The sequence below is a fragment of the Osmia bicornis genome, chromosome 16, assembly GCF_907164935.1.
Source record: "Osmia bicornis bicornis chromosome 16, iOsmBic2.1, whole genome shotgun sequence".
NCBI lineage: Eukaryota > Metazoa > Arthropoda > Insecta > Hymenoptera > Megachilidae > Osmia > Osmia bicornis.
In genome coordinates this window covers 5863870-5881978 of record NC_060231.1, presented here as the reverse complement: position 1 = coordinate 5881978, position 18109 = coordinate 5863870, and the positions used below count along the sequence as shown (strand labels likewise).

The 18109-nt window shown below is 39.4% G+C and overlaps 2 protein-coding genes across 7 annotated transcripts in view; both read left to right on the top strand.

The window, feature by feature from the left end:
- Window positions 1-38: 38 nt before the first annotated feature.
- On the top strand, window positions 39-8982 carry LOC114876666 (ras-related protein Rab-3). 4 transcript variants are annotated; one of them, XM_029188408.1, is made up of 5 exons: window positions 3820-3915; window positions 4071-4222; window positions 5070-5291; window positions 5706-5996; window positions 6614-8982. In XM_029188408.1, coding segments are annotated over exons 1-5 (822 nt in total). In that variant the 5' UTR covers window positions 3820-3914; the 3' UTR covers window positions 6770-8982. The 4 variants fall into 4 exon arrangements, with proteins under 4 accessions (XP_029044245.1, XP_029044241.1, XP_029044246.1 ...); XM_029188412.2 differs by lacking the exons at window positions 3820-3915; window positions 4071-4222 and adding an exon at window positions 39-215 and having other exon boundaries at window positions 6614-8572; XM_029188413.2 differs by lacking the exon at window positions 4071-4222 and having other exon boundaries at window positions 3824-3915; window positions 6614-8572.
- A 3028-nt stretch (window positions 8983-12010) lies between these two features.
- Window positions 12011-18109, top strand: part of LOC114876691 — a 45969-nt gene continuing 39870 nt past the window's right edge. For 2 of the 3 annotated variants that reach the window (XM_029188453.2, XM_046289330.1), the window contains exon 1: window positions 12012-12282. The gene's annotated coding sequence lies outside the window, so the exon portion shown is untranslated. Of the gene's footprint in view, window positions 12283-18109 lie in introns of all 3 variants that reach the window. The other variant, XM_046289329.1, reaches the window with a different exon arrangement.

Sequence of the window (18109 nt, the reverse complement as noted above, 5' to 3'; positions counted from 1 at the left end):
TATAACGGAGTACAGTGGCGCGAGGCTTTACCGAGTCCAGTCCAGTCTCTTTAAAATCGTCGCGAAACAACCCCCGTGCTGCGTGCGTTGCCAGTCGTGTCGGTTCTCTGGACTCTCGTACCACCGGGGATTCATCATCGCAGGTGTAGGAAGAGCAGTGCGACGCGTGGTGCATCCTTCCAGTACAGCCGTGATAGGAACAACGTATACAGGAGGTACGGGCTCGGTGACGACTCGTCGGATGGGAAGGACAGACTCGTCCCGTGTGCTACACGGCCTCGAACCTCGCGATTTTCGAGCCTGAACATTTCTGTCCGACCAGCCAGTCCGTCGATAGACTGCTTATTGATTTCTCTCTGTCTTTCTCCCCCCTTCGCTTTCTCTCTGTCTCTCCCCCTCTATCCCTCGTTTTTCCTTTCTCACTGCCGAGAGCTGTAGCCGTCGAGTCGACTTTTAAGTCCGCATCAGGCCAATCAACGGACTTTTCCGTGATTCTGAATGAGACCACCCTGTGGACCAAACTAAAGGGTATCCTGTTTGGTCCACGGGGTCATTTCACACGAAAGGCACACGAATTGTTTCATGGTACCGTCGATGTCGAGGCTGTGGATTCACCCTGCTCGTCTATAGATGGCCAGTTACAATGACTGTCAGCGACCACTTGCTCTGTGTGACCCTCTTCTGCGTTCAGACCCAAAGCAAATATGTCAGCTGTGACTAACGACAGAACGAGGTATTTCTTCTTGAGTGACCTTCGAGTCCGAATGGCAATTCCTTGGCTCGTGTATCGACGAAACAAGGCGCGGGTGACGGACAGACGGATCTCGTGGAATGTACCGTATCGATTTGGACTCATTTTTGAGATCCAGAGTTCGAGCGTCACATATACGGAGGCTCCATCTTCTATCTACGTTCATTCTGCCAGCCGCTGGAATCGAAACTATGTAACGAGCCGGCGTGGGTGGTCAGGGGTTGGAAATCGATCTTCCAAAAATATTTCCTCTGTTGCTATACCCTCAGCCCACCACCGCCTCGATACCATCCATTTGGCGCCACACAATGACCAGCGTGGAGGGTTCTGATGTTTCTTAATGATATTTCCGCCATTTTAATGAATATTCTCCACTTGGCCCGCTGGCTAATCCGCCGGAATTGAAGTACCCTTTAAAGAGGGTCTATGCAATTCACCAGGGGTTAGGGCGAGATAAGACCAAGGGGTTAATGGGACGTAGCAATACTGTTTGCAAACAGTTTAGACACCTAGCAGCCTTTTTTTAGCACAAGGTTATAAGTCTTTCCAAGTTAGGGTTCAAGTTATGTCCTCGAAGTTTGAAATTAATTTACCGTCTGGCATAGTAGTAACGAGGTGTTAGGGCAACAGGTAAATTGAGGCCCTTATCTCGCGCGTCTCGAAAATACCCTCGGTCCCAGACAAATCCTCCCAGCGGTATTAAAATAACACACATAAAATGTCTCGTCTTGACGTTTTAATGCACCCATTCGAATTGAATGTAGATGCGATTGAGAGGCTTTTCAGACAGATACATAAAAGTCCCGTGTATACCTGTACAGTAATTGAAGAGCATTAATGGCAGAAAGGGGAGGAGTACCATCACTTCAGTGTCATCGATTTCTTACGTTTATATCATTCATATCGTCCTTATACTTACAAGTTACATCTTCAACACGCTCTTTTGTCGCATGCCTTTGATCTTGATATATCCTGTCCCTGAGACACCTAACCTATCAATGATGCACAAGGCTTGGCTGAAGTAGGCCACTGGAAACACTAGAGCACGTGCATTTTATAAGTCGAATACACGAAGGTACAAACGTCTGTTTTCACGAAAAGTTTGATAGGCTCGTTTCGAATGCCAGCCTAGCGCGTTCCGCGTCAGAAGGCATCGCGTTATCGCGTCGACTAAGGATGCAATTGTGTGCTGTGCGCGTCAACGTTAACACACCAGGCTGGCGATACGATTATCACGAACCTTGTCCTACTTTCTGCGGCCACCGTTTCGAATACGATGCGGGGGTGGCGGAGGCTTTCTACGAAGCTTTACAGGTTGCCGAACCTCGGGTCTTTCGAATGTCTTTAGACTTATCTATGGGTGACATAACCTCAACGTCAACCCATGGTTCATAATTGAAGACATAATCTTAACACTAATTTGATGTAACTAATTGGCCCAACTGAGATTTGGAATAGGTTAAGCTTCGGTAGGCCCACCAGAGCCCTCTGGTGAGATGATAGTCTGGTCCCTATTCTGAAGGGGCCAGATCCTTCCTACTCCCAAGCCCTAACCTAGAATGACATTACAAAAGACTGCCATAAGTCTCAGGGTCTTTGAGCCCTTCCTCAGCCCTTGGTATTGATTTTTGACTTCTGTGACTGGGTGTAGGGAAACTGCTATAGGGTAAAGTTATTCTCCCATGACTGTTCATACGTCCTCGACTAACCTATAATTGATACACGCATGTTTATTGGGAAGGAAAGAATGTAGAATGTATAATGTATGGCATTTGAAGTAAGAGATGCTGGGGTGATCTTTTTCAGTGAGACAGAAACATTTAATTCGACGAGCATCCTAGAAATAAGTGAAACAGAAACGATAGGACTTGAAATCCGAGGGAAATCTGGAGTTGCCTCCGCGACTCGAGCATGAAATCGATAAGAACCTCCCACCTAGGGTAAAAAGTTCGCAGTGTCTGTGGCTCAGCGTCAAGTTTATTTATAGATCCCTCTTTTGGAATTTATGTTCAGGAATAAATGCACGTGGAATCGCAGCTAGCTGTGCTTTCCTAGTTATTTGCAAAAAAAGAAACAAATTTCTTAATCAGCAAATTTTTATTGTACACTTATAAATATGGCAACTGGCTGATTCATTTTGTATCGATAGATTAGGTTGATTTTTACATTTTAATGGAATATAGGAAACTTGCCATTCTTGTCACGCGATTCATTAATTCGTCCCTCACGAATTTCTAACCACCTGCACATAAATATCATCATATCCCCTATCTTTCCTTCCCTATAGAACATTATTTTCAAGTTTTACTGTCCTCTTTAATGGCTTCGAGGGAAGTAAAGACGAGGGGTCATTCTGCACACCGTATCTGCCTTAGCTAACCGTTTCTCGTTTTCTAGACTGATATGGAAGACCGTGACTTTTTCCGGACGTCAGGTGCGGTTGTAGATATCGCAGGGCCACGTGCCGAATGCATTCGAGTAAAATGATATTCCACAGAAATTTTGAGTTATATAGAATATAGCACATTTTGAGTTCTATAGAATAAAAATACTCTTGTAAAATTCACATTTTTGTTCATCTTAATAAAAGGGAAGATTGATGACTGATGGTTTTATCGTGTATGGTAGACACGTGGTGGTTTAAGGAGGGGATAACGAAAGATTTGTGTCCAGGATTATTGGGTTTAGTTGTCCCAATTGTGGGAATATCGATCACCCCATGAACGTTATAGTCGTGCCAGGAAATTACATTCGATATCATATTGATCGATGTCTTCTCCTGCTCACGGAATTTTTATTAAAATTCTGACAAGAACTTGATGTCAGCCCAGAAAATTGCAAGCTGAGAAATGAAAAACTTTATCCATACGTTGTATATAAAATTCTAATTTTTATAAACAATTTAAGTTAATAATAAAATAATATTAAAATTGTTGTCTTTGAAGAAGATTAAAAGTTTGGTCCTTTTGGAAATTGAAAATGGTCCTCTGGGGTACCATTCATCTTCCACCCCTGCGTAGGCGTGCATACGTAACGAAAAACCGCGATATCGCCGAAAGAAACCGTAAACGTGGCTCACTTGTTAACACCGGCCATCAAAAGTTCGTTTCATTTCGAATAAAGTGTTCGTTCACGAAATCCACTAGTTCAAGATCGTATAAAAAGTTTGTAAAATTAATACAAAAATAATTAAGCTACTAATATTATTTATTTAATTAATTTGTAAAATTGGTTCATTTAATTAATTAGATTACATAAAATATATTTGAGCAGCATGAAACGTTGAATCATCTTCTTTTTTCATTAATATTTTAAAAAGTGAGGAGGTTTTACTTGAAAACGGAGAAGGATCAAAGGGATGAAGCGCAAAACCAGAGAGGACCAGCTGTGAAGGATTCTGTGCTGGAAATGCGGACCAGGATGAGTCGACTAATGTCCATCGTCGAGATTACTCCGCAGAGCAGACTTCCGGTACCGGCATGCGTGCATTTCCTGAATCGTAGCCGTGATATTGCTCGCTAATTGCGAATAGTGCTGGTCTGTCGAGGAATGCGTTCGGTCGCGTCGCTTTCGTCCCACAGAACCGACTGGACAAGACATTCAAAGTCAAATATCTTCGTAAATAATAGAGATAATAATCTGCGAATTGGACAGGTTGTAGTGATAGTTATTTCGCAAATAATAAGAGGTTGATCAAGAATATTGGAAAATTTTTTAAGTTGATTTTGAGTTGATGGAGGGTAACACTCATCGCTTCTGGTCCTGGGTGGGTACAGCCAGAATTACTTTAGAAGATTTTTGGAATTATTATTATCATAATATTTTTGTAATAATTTCACAGACTAAATAGGCGGGTCTGATTTAAATTAAATCATAGGACAGTCGCTCAATTTAACTGGTTTTTCGCAAAACGCCTCTGAAAAGTGGCTACGATTAAAGTGCTACACTTTTTCACGTCGTTGGCCACCCCTCATTTCAGGCTGGAAAGATGAAGTGTCGTTTAAAAAGCTCCACGCAATCTTTGTGACACAGCAGGGAGAGAACGCGTGGCAAAGAAAACTCGCTTGACTCGATTCTCGACCTTTCTGTAAAAAAGAAGGAAATTTCATTTTTCACGCTCGAACGATGCGAGCTTTCCCCCGTTTGTGTAAAATATTGGGTCACTAGGGTGCATATTGAACGCTTGCTCACCATTATATGTAGTTAAATTTGACGAAGTTAAACAGTTTTCCACTTGTCGCTTGTTAAAAGTTCATTGGAATTTTTAAAAATATTTAATTATTAATTTTGTTGGATTTCATAAGAAACTTATTCACAGATGGCGGGCCAGGATCCAAAGATGCAGAAGGAGGCCGCGGACCAAAACTTCGACTACATGTTCAAGCTGCTGATCATCGGCAACTCGTCCGTCGGCAAAACGTCCTTCCTCTTCCGTTACGCCGATGATTCCTTCACCTCGGCCTTCGTATCGACCGTGGGAATCGATTTTAAAGTGAAAACGGTGTTCAGACACGACAAAAGGGTCAAGTTACAGATCTGGGTCAGTATATTTCATAACTTGTTCATCATGTGTCATATATCAAGTTTTACAAGACTCACAAGACTCATAGGATTCATTGGATCCATAGAACCCATAAGATTTCTCATACTCATAGCATTTACAATATCCCAACATTACTCAGAATATTCCCAATACTTACCATATTTAAAATATCTATAATATTCAGAACATTCACGGAGGTTCATTTATCATTTAATGGCGCTGCGCCACAATCCACATTCATACATCATCGTATATCTTCCTTATTTATGACAGCCAGCCAGTTTACCCCACCAGCTACCCAACGAAGCAATATTTTATAAAAGAACACAATTCGCACCTAAAACGATTCATGATTTATATTTTAATCACGGCAAAAGGATATGCGAAACAGTAATGTATTGTTGTCTTCAGGACACGGCAGGTCAGGAGAGATACAGAACGATAACAACGGCCTATTATAGAGGGGCGATGGGTTTCATTCTAATGTACGACATCACAAACGAGGAGTCGTTCAATTCGGTACAAGACTGGGTCACACAGATCAAGACTTACTCGTGCGACAACGCCCAAGTAATCCTAGTCGGCAACAAGTGCGACATGGAAGATGAAAGGGTGATCAGTTTCGAAAGGGGCAAGCAATTGGCGGACCAACTGGGCGTACAGTTCTTCGAGACATCCGCTAAAGAGAACATTAACATCAAGGTATATTAAACAATGACCCTATGGTCAACATAGATTTGTCAGAAGTTTCTGGTGTAAATAACCCAAGTTAGATCGAACCCAGATGTCTAGGATGGTTAAATAACATTGAGAACATCTTAATAAGGAAACTGAGAGTTGTGACAATTTTCATTTTTCTTCGACTGTTTACCGAGTCCATTATCTGTCATAACCATTGGATGGTGGAAAGGTTATCGTGTCACGTTTCAGCACGTATTTCCATCCACGAGGTGTGTGCACGGTGTACCATTACCTTCGATCAGGCGTCCTCGATTAACGCTCATCTGCACCCATTAATCACCCTCACGTAACCAGTCGAAGCTATTGGCATTGAAATATTGACGTCTATCGATTTCTCTACTCAATGGTTCTTAACAACATGCTTTCTTGATACAATTTATCTCTAATAGAACTGAAATAAGTCTACTGTGAGCGGCCCATCAAATTCTAATAGCTTTTTTTTCAAAATCCCCCCTGCCCTTAGTATTGGGAGTTCGGTCGGTAATGTCGGTAACCTTCTAATAAAAATTTAAGTCCCAGTTCTCCCTTGGGTCATATCATTCCCTAATTAAAGCACTTAATTTGTTTCGTTTTCATAGACGGTATTCGAGCAACTGGTGGACATAATATGCGACAAAATGAGCGAGTCCCTGGACAATGATCCAACCCTGCTTGCGGGTGGAATGGGTCAGGCGAAGGGTCAACGACTAACTGATCAGCCAGCCAACCAATCAAGCGATAATTGTAATTGCTAAGAACATGCAAGGCCATTTAAACGCGATACAACAAGAATAATAAGGAGGAAAAAGAAGAAGAAGAAGAAAACGGAATATTAGATGAAAAACGCGTGTATGTCTGTACATGTGTGTATGAATGGTTGTGTGTACTCTATCGTGTGTATGTACTGGTGTGAGTGGAACAGAGAAAGAGAGAGCGCGAGAGAGAGAGAAAGAGGAGGAGGAGGAAGGTCGAGTGACAAAGTTGGCTCTAGTTCATCTTGTTCGTCGTTCCTTTACCCCTGTTTTCCGGCCATTCTTCGTTCTACTCTTTTTCTTTCCTCCTTTCTCGATCGATATATTTATATATGTGCACATAAATTACGTATATGTACTACAGGATGAACCGTGACACGTGACCGAACTGATCGTTTCTGCCATTGGTACGACGATCCTCCATGCTCTAATCGTTTAGGTCAACGACATTTGCAAACTGATACGAATTTGATTTTATATTTCTAATAGACAAGCACCAAGCTACAAGACCACGTCATGATTATCCAGTAGTTAAAGATCAATATAATTAATAAAAAAATCAATTTGTACTTGTTTTATGTTGCCCAAAATGGTCTGGAAGATCGAAACACTCGTGGTAAAAACAATCAGACCGACCAAAATTACGCGATTCGCCCTGTATACATATATATAAATATGTATGATGGATGTAGCCTGATTACGGAGGTGTCATCGAGCTGATCCGAGTCCGATTGCGAGTAGACGTCGTTCATTTTTTTCGAAGGGGAAATTTCGGATGAATACTGGCGTGAAAATTAAATCACGATGAAGTTTGTCAATGTTGTGACGTGAACATCGAATTGCACGTGTTTGTTACGTTATAGGGATTTGAATTTGCCGCCATACGCGGCGAGCTGGAGTAGGGGTAGGCTGCCGCTTCCGCGCATGCGCCAGCGAGCAGGGAAGCCCCGTAGATCCGGGGTTCACGCGACTTACGACAGAAACCAGACCTGTACGCGTCTGTATTCGACGGAACTTTCATTTCTGTCGGGAAAATAATTCATTTAAAAAACTCTCTTCCCCGTCGAAACTGTTTTCGGACGATGTCGATCCGATGCACAACTTTACATTCGATTTTCGGAGGTTGGTTCGAAGCTCAGGCACCTGAGACGATGTTAATAGAATTGTCGTGACCATTGGAGCACATTGGCGTGGACGTTGAACACACCAATGGCTAGTGAACCTGGAAAATTTGGGAATTCGATACGATAACTCTTCCATCGAGGGTTTCAGTTTGCCATTTAGGGAAATTTAGACTTAAGAGAATTTCCTCGCCTCTAGGGAATTGGAAAATTGTTTAGCAAAATTAACGGGCGAGAAGGTTTCTTTAACAAATTATGAGGAGAAATAAAATTAAGTAATGAAAATTTCAACGATCACGTGACAATAAGTGAAAGATTGTCAGAGAAACGAAACTCGATGACCCGTTTTCGAAACAAACTTCGAACTCTGCTAAAAAGTAGAAATTTGATTGTTCCTGATCCCCTTTTAAACATGTTATCGATTGAGCGACAATGCGTCAATTAAAGCGGGACAAAGGACTTGAAGAACCGACCTAATTTATGTTTCCAAGAATTTCTTTGATTCCACTTGTGTTGTCCTCATCGACGAAGTAACGTTTAAAAATGAATTCAAATTTTAATAATTTGAAATTTAAACTTAATTAAAAATTGGGTCAAACTTAAGTACTTTATTGATGAATAATTGACGAGTTTGTATAGGAGGATGTTATTGTTGTTTGTTGGATTAAAACGATAAGAGAATTGATATCTGGCGTCAATTATTATCAGTGACGATCAGCGTCCATTTTGATTACTTCAATGGCCACGTGACGTTATAAACCTACTAGGCAAGCTGCCCTCTGTACATAAAGAAATATATTAAAGAAACAAAAATACCTATTATATATATTATATATATGAATATATAAATATATAAATATATATATATATTATTGAATCTGTAATGAAGTGTAATTGTAAGCCGTTAAATATTCGTGTGAACTCAGAAAGATGAAGCAGCCTGCGCCGTGTAATCGAAGAATTAAACGAAAAAAAAAAGAAAAAACAAAAGAAACGAATAAAAAAAATGAAAACGAGAAAATAATCTGTCGATTGAAGAATAATTGTACGATTGTATCGATCAGATTCAAATGAAAAATAAAATTGTGCTGTTGATGTGGAGGTTATGATGATCGATGAAATCGCGTGTCTCTTCGTTATTAAGTATATAATCTTCCTTTTTTGTTCTTTGATCTATAAAGTTAAACAATGAAAAAGTTTCATATTGATTTTTGATTGTTTTTATTAATTTTTGCAATCTAGTAACTTTTGATGGTTTTGTTGGTACTGCACGATCCCTACTCTTCTTTTTCTGACGTAATTCTAAGAATCCCTTTTTTTTTAGAAGACCTAGGCTTACCTTACTGCACTTGGCACTATGACATACCTAATCTACACCTAACCTACTGATTCATAATTTGCCCGGCATGTTTGTCTCACATTTCTTCCAAGTTTAGAAAACCTCCTACAATTTTTCCAATGGACTCTTCTGCGAACTAATGAAATCGGAGAGTACATAAGATCCAAAGCGTGTTCCAGCAGGAAACTAGGTTAGGCAGACTATTAAAAGACAGTCGAGGTAGCGGGTTAATATTTTTATTCGAGCGCAATTATTTCTTCCGTGAATCGGTTGCTCTCGTTTCTGGAATCCGGATTCTGTGAAACGTCTGGAGGACGTACGTCTCGTTGGAAAGATGAGTCAAGTGTTTATTTAGTCGGCGCTGCTTTCAGAGGATGGATACATCATTTTGAATGCATTAAATTATGATGTGCCCTGTTGGATTTGAGAAGGCAGACAGACTAGACTACGTAATCTGACGCTACCAAACTGCCCAACTACCTAATCTAACATAACCTCTCTGTACCGTGCAGACCAACTACCCTCCAACCAAAGCTTCAGAAGGGCAGAACTTAATTATTAACCAAGTATCTCTACTAAATGAATCAAGATCATGATTTTATAACTTTCCTCCATAGTAGTTGCCAATTACGCGTTCATTGACCCCTCCATTGAGTTAACAGACCCCAAACTCTGAAGGGCCATAACTTCCCTGCGGCATAAACTAATGTAGACCAAAGTTTGGTCAGGTGTTTAGAGGCTACCCTATCCCCACGTGTTCTCTTTGATTACTGTGTTATACGAAGATGAACTATGTCTTCTATTAACACGTGGTTTCACCTGTAACCGCTAGAGCACTACTGAACTATGAGAAATTCCATGGACCTATAGACACAGCACTTAGCAGCCACACAGATATCCAGTAGATCGAACTACTTTACATACCTAGCTGTCCTACATATGCCGCTAAATGGCAGGCATAATATTTCAGCGATGCTGGGTGATATTTAGTGTTTCATAGCCTCTGCGGCTAACTGAAGAGGCACGGTCTGAATCCCATTACCGTCCAGGTCTATTAACACTTAAAGGACCGCATCTCAGCATTGAAACACGATAAATCTCGTGAGCGGTCGTTTAAGTGTTAATATTCATCAGTACCGTGCAGGCTGTTTATAAAATTTTGATTTTTTCGATAGACATCAGTGCACCGGGAATCATCAACGTAATTAGGACTTTTTTAACGTGGACCAGGTCCTTTAGCTTCAGTAAAAGTGTCAGATGTCCAATATTCCTTGATTCAGACTGGGTCTCTTTGGTCCCTATGGTCCCACCTATGGTAGGGGCACAGTGTCCTTAATTTCACTGCTACTTCCAAATACGTTCCAGTCCAAAATAAAGGCTCAGTCCTTAAGTGGATTCGAGGCTCAATGATATATCTTGAAATCCTATTACCAGTGTCTTGGGGATAACGAGATACTCGAAAAGACCTAGCTATTTTCCTGTTCATCATTTATGATGAAACTTTCGTACGCTCTGGTGATGTGATCTGTTCCAAGCTGACTGGGTACGTTCCGATCCTACGGCCGCCTCCAAAATAAGGGCTCAGCCCTTAAGTAGATTCGGAATTCAACGATATGCCTTGAAATCCTATTACTACTGCCTCCGGAATAACGAGGTACTCGAAAACACCTAGCTGTCTTCTCTCTGATATGATTTATGACGAAGCTTCTGTATCCTCTGGTGATTCGAGGCTCAACATGCGATGGTTATGCTTTCTGTTAAATGAAATTAATCATAGAAAGCTTCTTCGATGTTTATTTGAACCGATGTCCCTTAAGGACCGCAGTCTGGAAGACGTCGATAAACGTCACCGTGAAGGAGGTTAATAAATATTGACATACACGACAGAATCCTTTTTCTGGTTTCAGATCATGATTCTTCTTCTCCTGCGAAGATGTCAGCCTGTCTTTTCATGTTTCCATCTGTGTCAATTTAGATATTCACTAAAGTTGTTCGAATCGATCGTGTTTCGGTTTGAGGCACGTCTTCTTAGGGAAACTGACGGGCGTTAAGCATGCAGATACTGGGGTACACTTTGAATGACAAGGAGTTAGGTTAGGTTAGGGTCGTTCGAAGAAGACATAATCAGGATATTGTTTAGGTTCATATCTGACCCCATATCTTCATGACTATACTTTAAATAATTTTCTTAACGTAATAACAGATAAAATATTTTGGTTAGGTTAGGTAATCAAGAGTCGAGAGAGAATAAAAGGGACAGAACCCCTCTAAGAAAGAAGAAAAGAAGATCCCATGTATGTATTGCCGTGCAGTTTTCTTCCACGCCTTGAAATACACTTCCCTGCAGACCCTACTCGACCTGCTGAAGAGAGGCTCGAAGTTTCACCGGACCCTTGTGTAACCCTGACGAGGGTCGTGAGGATCCCTTTCGTTATTTCTTTCTCGCCATTCATCATCGAGCGCAAAGAATTCAACCTGCCGCGGTGAAAAAGGGGTCGAAGAACGATATATGGGAACCTTTCGTGAGATACCTCCATTTTACGAGGCAGAGGACGATTTCCAAACGGAATTATAGCGAGAGTATACTTTGTCAAGTTTGTAACCTGCGAATAAGAAAATGAAGGAAAGGTGCGCGCGATCTGTGTGCTCACCCGCGGTAGTCTCATTCGGGAATACTCGTGAAAGTCCGACCGCACGCGAGAATATGAACTCGTGAAAATATCTATCCCCACCGCTCGACCCCCCACTCAAGCGTTTCGAAGCAACGCGTGCCGTCGCGTCGGCACGGCACGAGTCGGTGTCGGAGTCAGTGGTGCGCGGGCCTTCGTGCCGCGAGGACGAATGGTTGGTTTGTAGTCGTTTTCTGCTCGCGTGTGTTCGTTCGTTTACCTCTGTGAGTGCGTGTAATTAAAAAAAGTACATTAATTCGCGATTATTAAAAACTTTCTGGACTACAACCGCAAAAGTGAAATACATCATTGAAGATCGTTCTACTTCTGGTTTTCTTCAATATTGAAAGATCTATGGCAGGATCTACGGATCGTTGTTTGAAAATCGTAAGTAATATTCTTTTTCTTTTAATATTAAATTTAAATAATTATAAATATTTGTACTTGAAAGATGAAATTTAGAAATTAATTGTTAAGTAGGATTTTTTAACAAATTTATTTTTAATACAATTTTGCTAAAATCGTTGTCAAGAAACTAAAGAAATAGTTAAGGATCTATAGAATTATAGTTTTATAGTTTATTTGAAAAATTAAATTTTTAAAGGATTAGTGTAAAGTTTAGAAAAATACAATATTAAATTAATTGGGGCTCTCTCCATGGTCCGCCATCCAAAGGGTTAATGTTATCCACATTTTTAAATATACCATTTGATTTAATATTAAATATTTCTATGTTGAAATGTATTTAAATTTATCTGTGACCACTTCCTCAATTTTATTTCAAAATGTTAGCTGTAAAAGTATCAAGGAACGCAAATGTAGAGGAAGAAATTAAATGTGTAACAGATTGTATGCCAAGATCAGGGCCCTGATGCGGATAGGTTAGCGATATAAATAAAATTTGCACTTTGTATTCAAGTTTGCCTCGTGTTTCGCGCGAAATTTAAATTAACTGAACTCGTATTTCAAAACTTACCCCTTAAAACAATACTAATAATTCATTATATTTCTGATTACAAAATTTCCTCAAGCTTTAAATTTGGCCAAGTTATAAATTTCTTTAAATTTCAAACATCTTCGATCTCTAAGTTTCGTCGAATCTCATATTTCATAAGAAATCCAAGCAAACCGAAAGGAAAGATTTCATTCATAAAATATACACATCATTCATCAAAAAACAATACCACCACCGTAAAGTTGCCGCCAGGATAGATAAAAAGTGTACCGAACAATTTTCAAATGCAAATTATCCTCATCCCATATATCACGCATGAAAAATAAAGAAACGTAGAGAAACACAAACTGTGGCTCGCCAGCAGAAGAAAATTTACGATTCGTTTAATTTTCAACCCGTTCGAGCCCTCTGTTTACGACTTTTACAATGCTGTTTGTTGTTCTGACCCGTCCCGTCGGTTCTAAGATAGTGACGAATAGGAGCAGGAATTTTGGATTTTCTCCAAATTCTCACCACCTGCCATCAATTATTTCTTCGCTGGTTTTGTCAATTAAATTTCTGTTCCAACAGAACTGAAGATTTTCAAAATATCTTCTCGAAATTTAATTAACTCCTTGTCTTACGACTTTGGTTTATTCAAATGCAATACAAAAAAGATTGCATTTTTGAGTTGTTGAGAATGACTGATACAATCTTGTTAGCTGCCTTGTTCTCGTTTCTCTCAAGAAATCTAATAATTTCTTAATTCCATTTAAAAACAAGACCTGCCTCGTCGGTTCAAAATTCGATAAACGGAGCCAGGGCACACGTAAAAACACCATAAAACACTAGGGATAAAGGATCAGGGATGGTCTTAGGTGTTCCGGGAACGATGGCTACGTGAAAGGAAAAATGAAAATTTTCTTTTATTCAAACCGTGACACGTAATCTGTTTGATCGAAGATACTCGATCGAAATGTGTTTTCCTCTTTTCCTGGAGTCTCCTCTGCCTTCCATTTTAATTCCGTCTCTTTGAGTCGCAGCATCCAATTACTGGCGTTCGCTGGCTGATAAGAAAGCTGCTGTTTCTATGAATTGATCTAGTGAATTTCTCGAATCAGGTAGTTCTTTACCAAATGGAAGGTATTGATTCAATTATTTGGGATGTCTGGAGTATTTACTTAGCTATTCACTTGTTCATTTGCTCATCTACTCATATACTCAACTACTCAACTACTCATCTACTCATTTACTCGAACACTTATTTATTCGTCTACTCATCTACTCAACTACTTATTTATTCATCTACTCATTTACTCAATTATTTATTTATTCATCTACTCATTTACTCGTATACTCAACAACTCATCTACTCAGCTACTCATATCCTCAACTACTCATCTACTCACCATCTACTCATTTACTCGACTACTTATTTATTCATCTACTCATCTACTCAATTACTTATTTATTCATCTACTCATCTACTCATTTACTCATCAAATTATCTACTCAACTGCTCTTCTCCTCTCTACTCATCCAAATAATTAACTACTTCATGACACAAGTAACACATCATATACTGCTACACAAACACACTCGTGTCTCAAATAATTTCAAAAGTCACTACGTAATTGAATAAATTCCAAGAATAATAGACATTATCCATTCGCTTTTGCGACGAGTAACTATAGCGACTGTTCACTGATCGCGCAGTTCAAATTGGCGTATCATCGATTCATAAGAAGAGCTTAACGTTTCGTCGAATCGAGTACGATAGATTCCACGGATCGGAACGGAATTCGTCGAGGCTGATCTGCATGATAATCGGGGCCAAGCCAGGGCTTCCCTCTAACGCACATAACACACAACCTCGTATAAATTAATATTTCGAAGTGGAACAAACCTGGAAGACTGACAAGTGTTTTCAGCAGCTAGCATGTGGCGTAAAGCCACCTACTCTTAGCTTGAATGTCGGGATAACGAGTATCGCGGGCCACCGCAGTTCCCATGAAACGGATATTGTTTGTAATTAACTGGCGTACGTTTGTGACGGAATTTCAATCACTGAAACTTTCTGCGAACGTCTATAGAGAATAATTATACCGGCGAAGATTAATTAATAATAGTTATTAACAGTCAAATTAATTTTATTCATTCTATGTTCTGCTTGATATAATTCAAATTTCTATGAGTTTCATGAGACAAATGTGTAAGTTTTAGAAACATATTGACCTTAAATTATTTAAATAGAATTAAATTGAAGAAAAAGTGTTAAAAAGTAAAGGGACATTAAACAGGGTCATGTTGACCCCTTTGGTTAATCGCTGATATTTACTTTGGTTACTTCTACTTCCCTATACGTTACACGAATCTCGCTTCTTCTCGAGTGGTACTCGTCTGGCTGTACATTTTCCGCTAATAGACCTACTACTATTTATAGGGACCATCGTTCAGAGGTTCACACTAGGTATTTAACGTTGCTAGTTACAGCTGTCGTCCAAAATTCGAGGCTTTTATTAAGAGTTTATATACAAGCTTCAAAAATGCTCCTAAATAAATGCTAAATGTTCAGTGATTTATACATTGGAAATAAATCTAGGGATCCCTAGAATGTCTAGAAATAATTTAATATTACCGTTTGAAAATTGGCCATTAAACTCATGAAATATATCACTTTTAAAAAAAAAGTTAGCCTTTTTTGTGAAAAGATATTAAGAAATAACCAGAATAAGAATGTTTGTTTTAATGTGCTTTGATATTGGAAGTAAATCTAGGGATCCCTAGGATGTCTAGGGATAATTTAACCTAAATTTGTAAATCTAACCTCAAATCAGCACCTATATCATTTATTTACTTTTATAAACCTCTAAAACATTTCTGTTGCACCATTATCTACAATTCCATAGGGGTATAACACATTCAGAGATGTTCTTTTGCAATAAAACCTCGTAACCTATACTGCAATGTTCATTTTAGTCTAGATTCCAGTTCGCGTCGAGAAGAAACGAAGTACTGTAACTCTAATGGATAGTTTTGTTCTGCCATAAGCGGTGGTTTCCAGGAGAAAATGGCTGCCGCCAAAGTGTCGGATTCCATTTGCAGCCCTTGGCCAGCCATCGGGCCACAGCATCCTCTCAAATGGCTTTTCCGTGTTACGTTTGCCCGTTCTTCGCTTCAAATGCCGGCTTTGGCTTTCTCGATCGGTTTCTACGTGTATCACGTTTTCCAGGTTTACGATTGCCACTGGTTGTACAGCAAATAACAGGGTTGTAACGTGTTCGAGGACACGTGTTCGAGTTCACAGGCCACATGGGAACGGGACACCCATGGCAATGGTGGTGTACTTAGCTACAACTTATATTTTAGTCTAGGGACTGTTTGAACTATTGATGTCAATCAAATTGACACTGGCGTCAGTTGGCAGTAGTGCTGATGTTGGTACCACTGGAATCAGTATTGGTATTAATAAGTACCAACTGCTATTAGTATCAATAATATATGTAGATACATACTAGTACTTGTTCAATTTTACACAGCTTATAGTGATATAAAATGGATAAAATATTATATGTTAAAGTTCCTTGAGGCAAAGGGGATCATAGCTGTACCCTTGGTATTCTGTTATTATAGAAGGGATAAAAATTACATTGTGCTAGTATTTTCTCAGTCAACAGTGACCAAGTTACTATCGTTGCGTTCGAAATACTTGAATGTGAACTCGATTCGTGACCAAAGAGCTTTCCGTTTGTCATGCAACCACGCAGCAAATTATCTTTCAGATAAATTATTCATCGGGTATTCGTGTCGATTAAATAAAAAATCAATGGTGACATGTACTTTTTGGATGAAGAACCCAGTGTGATTAATATCTTACAATTAGTGATATTAGTATCTCTAGTATCACTAGTATCTAGTATTCTAGTGAAGAACCGAGTAAATGTGATTAGTATCCTAGTGATATATTAATGAAACGAAGGACTAGGGTGTTACTAGTATCAGAAAGTAATGTTATAAGAAACAGTGCTAGTAACATTTCAATTTTGCCTTCTTAATAAATCACAGTATGCCCTTCTAAATAATTAGAAAACTGATCTCGGTTCCAGATTAGCATCCAGACGAAATTCGATAACCTTAATCGTGGACGAACACGCGACACTAAAAGGGTTTCCGTTTGATCCTTTCTACGTTTCATGCGATTATGGCTTCTGAATCAACGTTCTAATTTGCGTTTATGATCGACCTTTCCGTTTTTTGAATAATTATTTAAGGTTAAATTACTAGATCAAAATCCCTAGGACATTGAACCCGCCATGATTTTTTCACCGTCTACCGGGGCTTCCTGAAACTGTGAAATTAGTATATCTAAAGTCGTAGATCTACGCTGTCGGGATCTACGGTTCGTCTCACAAAACGTAAATCTACGGCTTTCAGTCTTCGCGTTCCACTGAAAGTAAATTGATAGCGGTCAATTTTACGCTAGTATTACTTGGTTACTTTTCTGCTAAAATAAAGTTATCGCAAAAGTTACTAGATCTAAATTCTCCCCAAGATTTGAAACTTTTCTCATTCAATCGCGAACAAAAGTAATGATCAATCTTTCATCGGTACCACCTGTTACTTGTCTACCAAAATAAAGTTACCAGATTGAAAACCCTAGAAAAACCTTGTAGTTTTTTTTTTTTCGATGCTTCGTATCAGTCTCCTAAAATTCAGGAGAACAATAAAAGTAACACCCGGTTGTCGATAAAATTCCCGGCAAACAAAGATTTTTATTCGGTGTTTAACGCCGAAATCATTCGGCAGGATTAATGGTATTAATAAATCCGGGAACGTGTGCAAACAATGGGCAACGTGCACTGTAAATACATCGATAAATTAAATCGAGGTGAATAAGCTGAAACGACGTTACGACGAATTGGACGAGAAACTGGTGCCGACTTTCTCTGAATCCTGTCCAAATTTCGGTCGTTTTGGCATTCGATGCTCGCAAGTTTTTCAAAATTATTGCTGAACCGATCGAACGACGTGCACAGTCGTACTCCGAACCAATAAAATTTCATGCTGTTTGCGTCCGAACAACAGTTTTACATCGCGACGTGAAAGGTTACCTTTAAAATACTGTTGTTTCGTTGCAACAATAATTATACTGAAAGAATTATTGTTAAATCCTATATTTAAAAATAAGATTAAGTCGTTGTCATTAAAGTTTACTATTTTTAGTAACTTTGACTGTTAGAGATTGGTAGGACCACTCCTAGTGACCCCTAGATTTCTCAC

Coding starts and splice junctions, on each gene's coding strand:
- LOC114876666 (XM_029188408.1), top strand. Junction 5,292..5,705: donor GGGTCAAGTTACAGATCTGG/GTCAGTATATTT, acceptor TGTTGTCTTCAG/GACACGGCAGGTCAGGAGAG. Junction 5,997..6,613: donor AAGAGAACATTAACATCAAG/GTATATTAAACA, acceptor TCGTTTTCATAG/ACGGTATTCGAGCAACTGGT.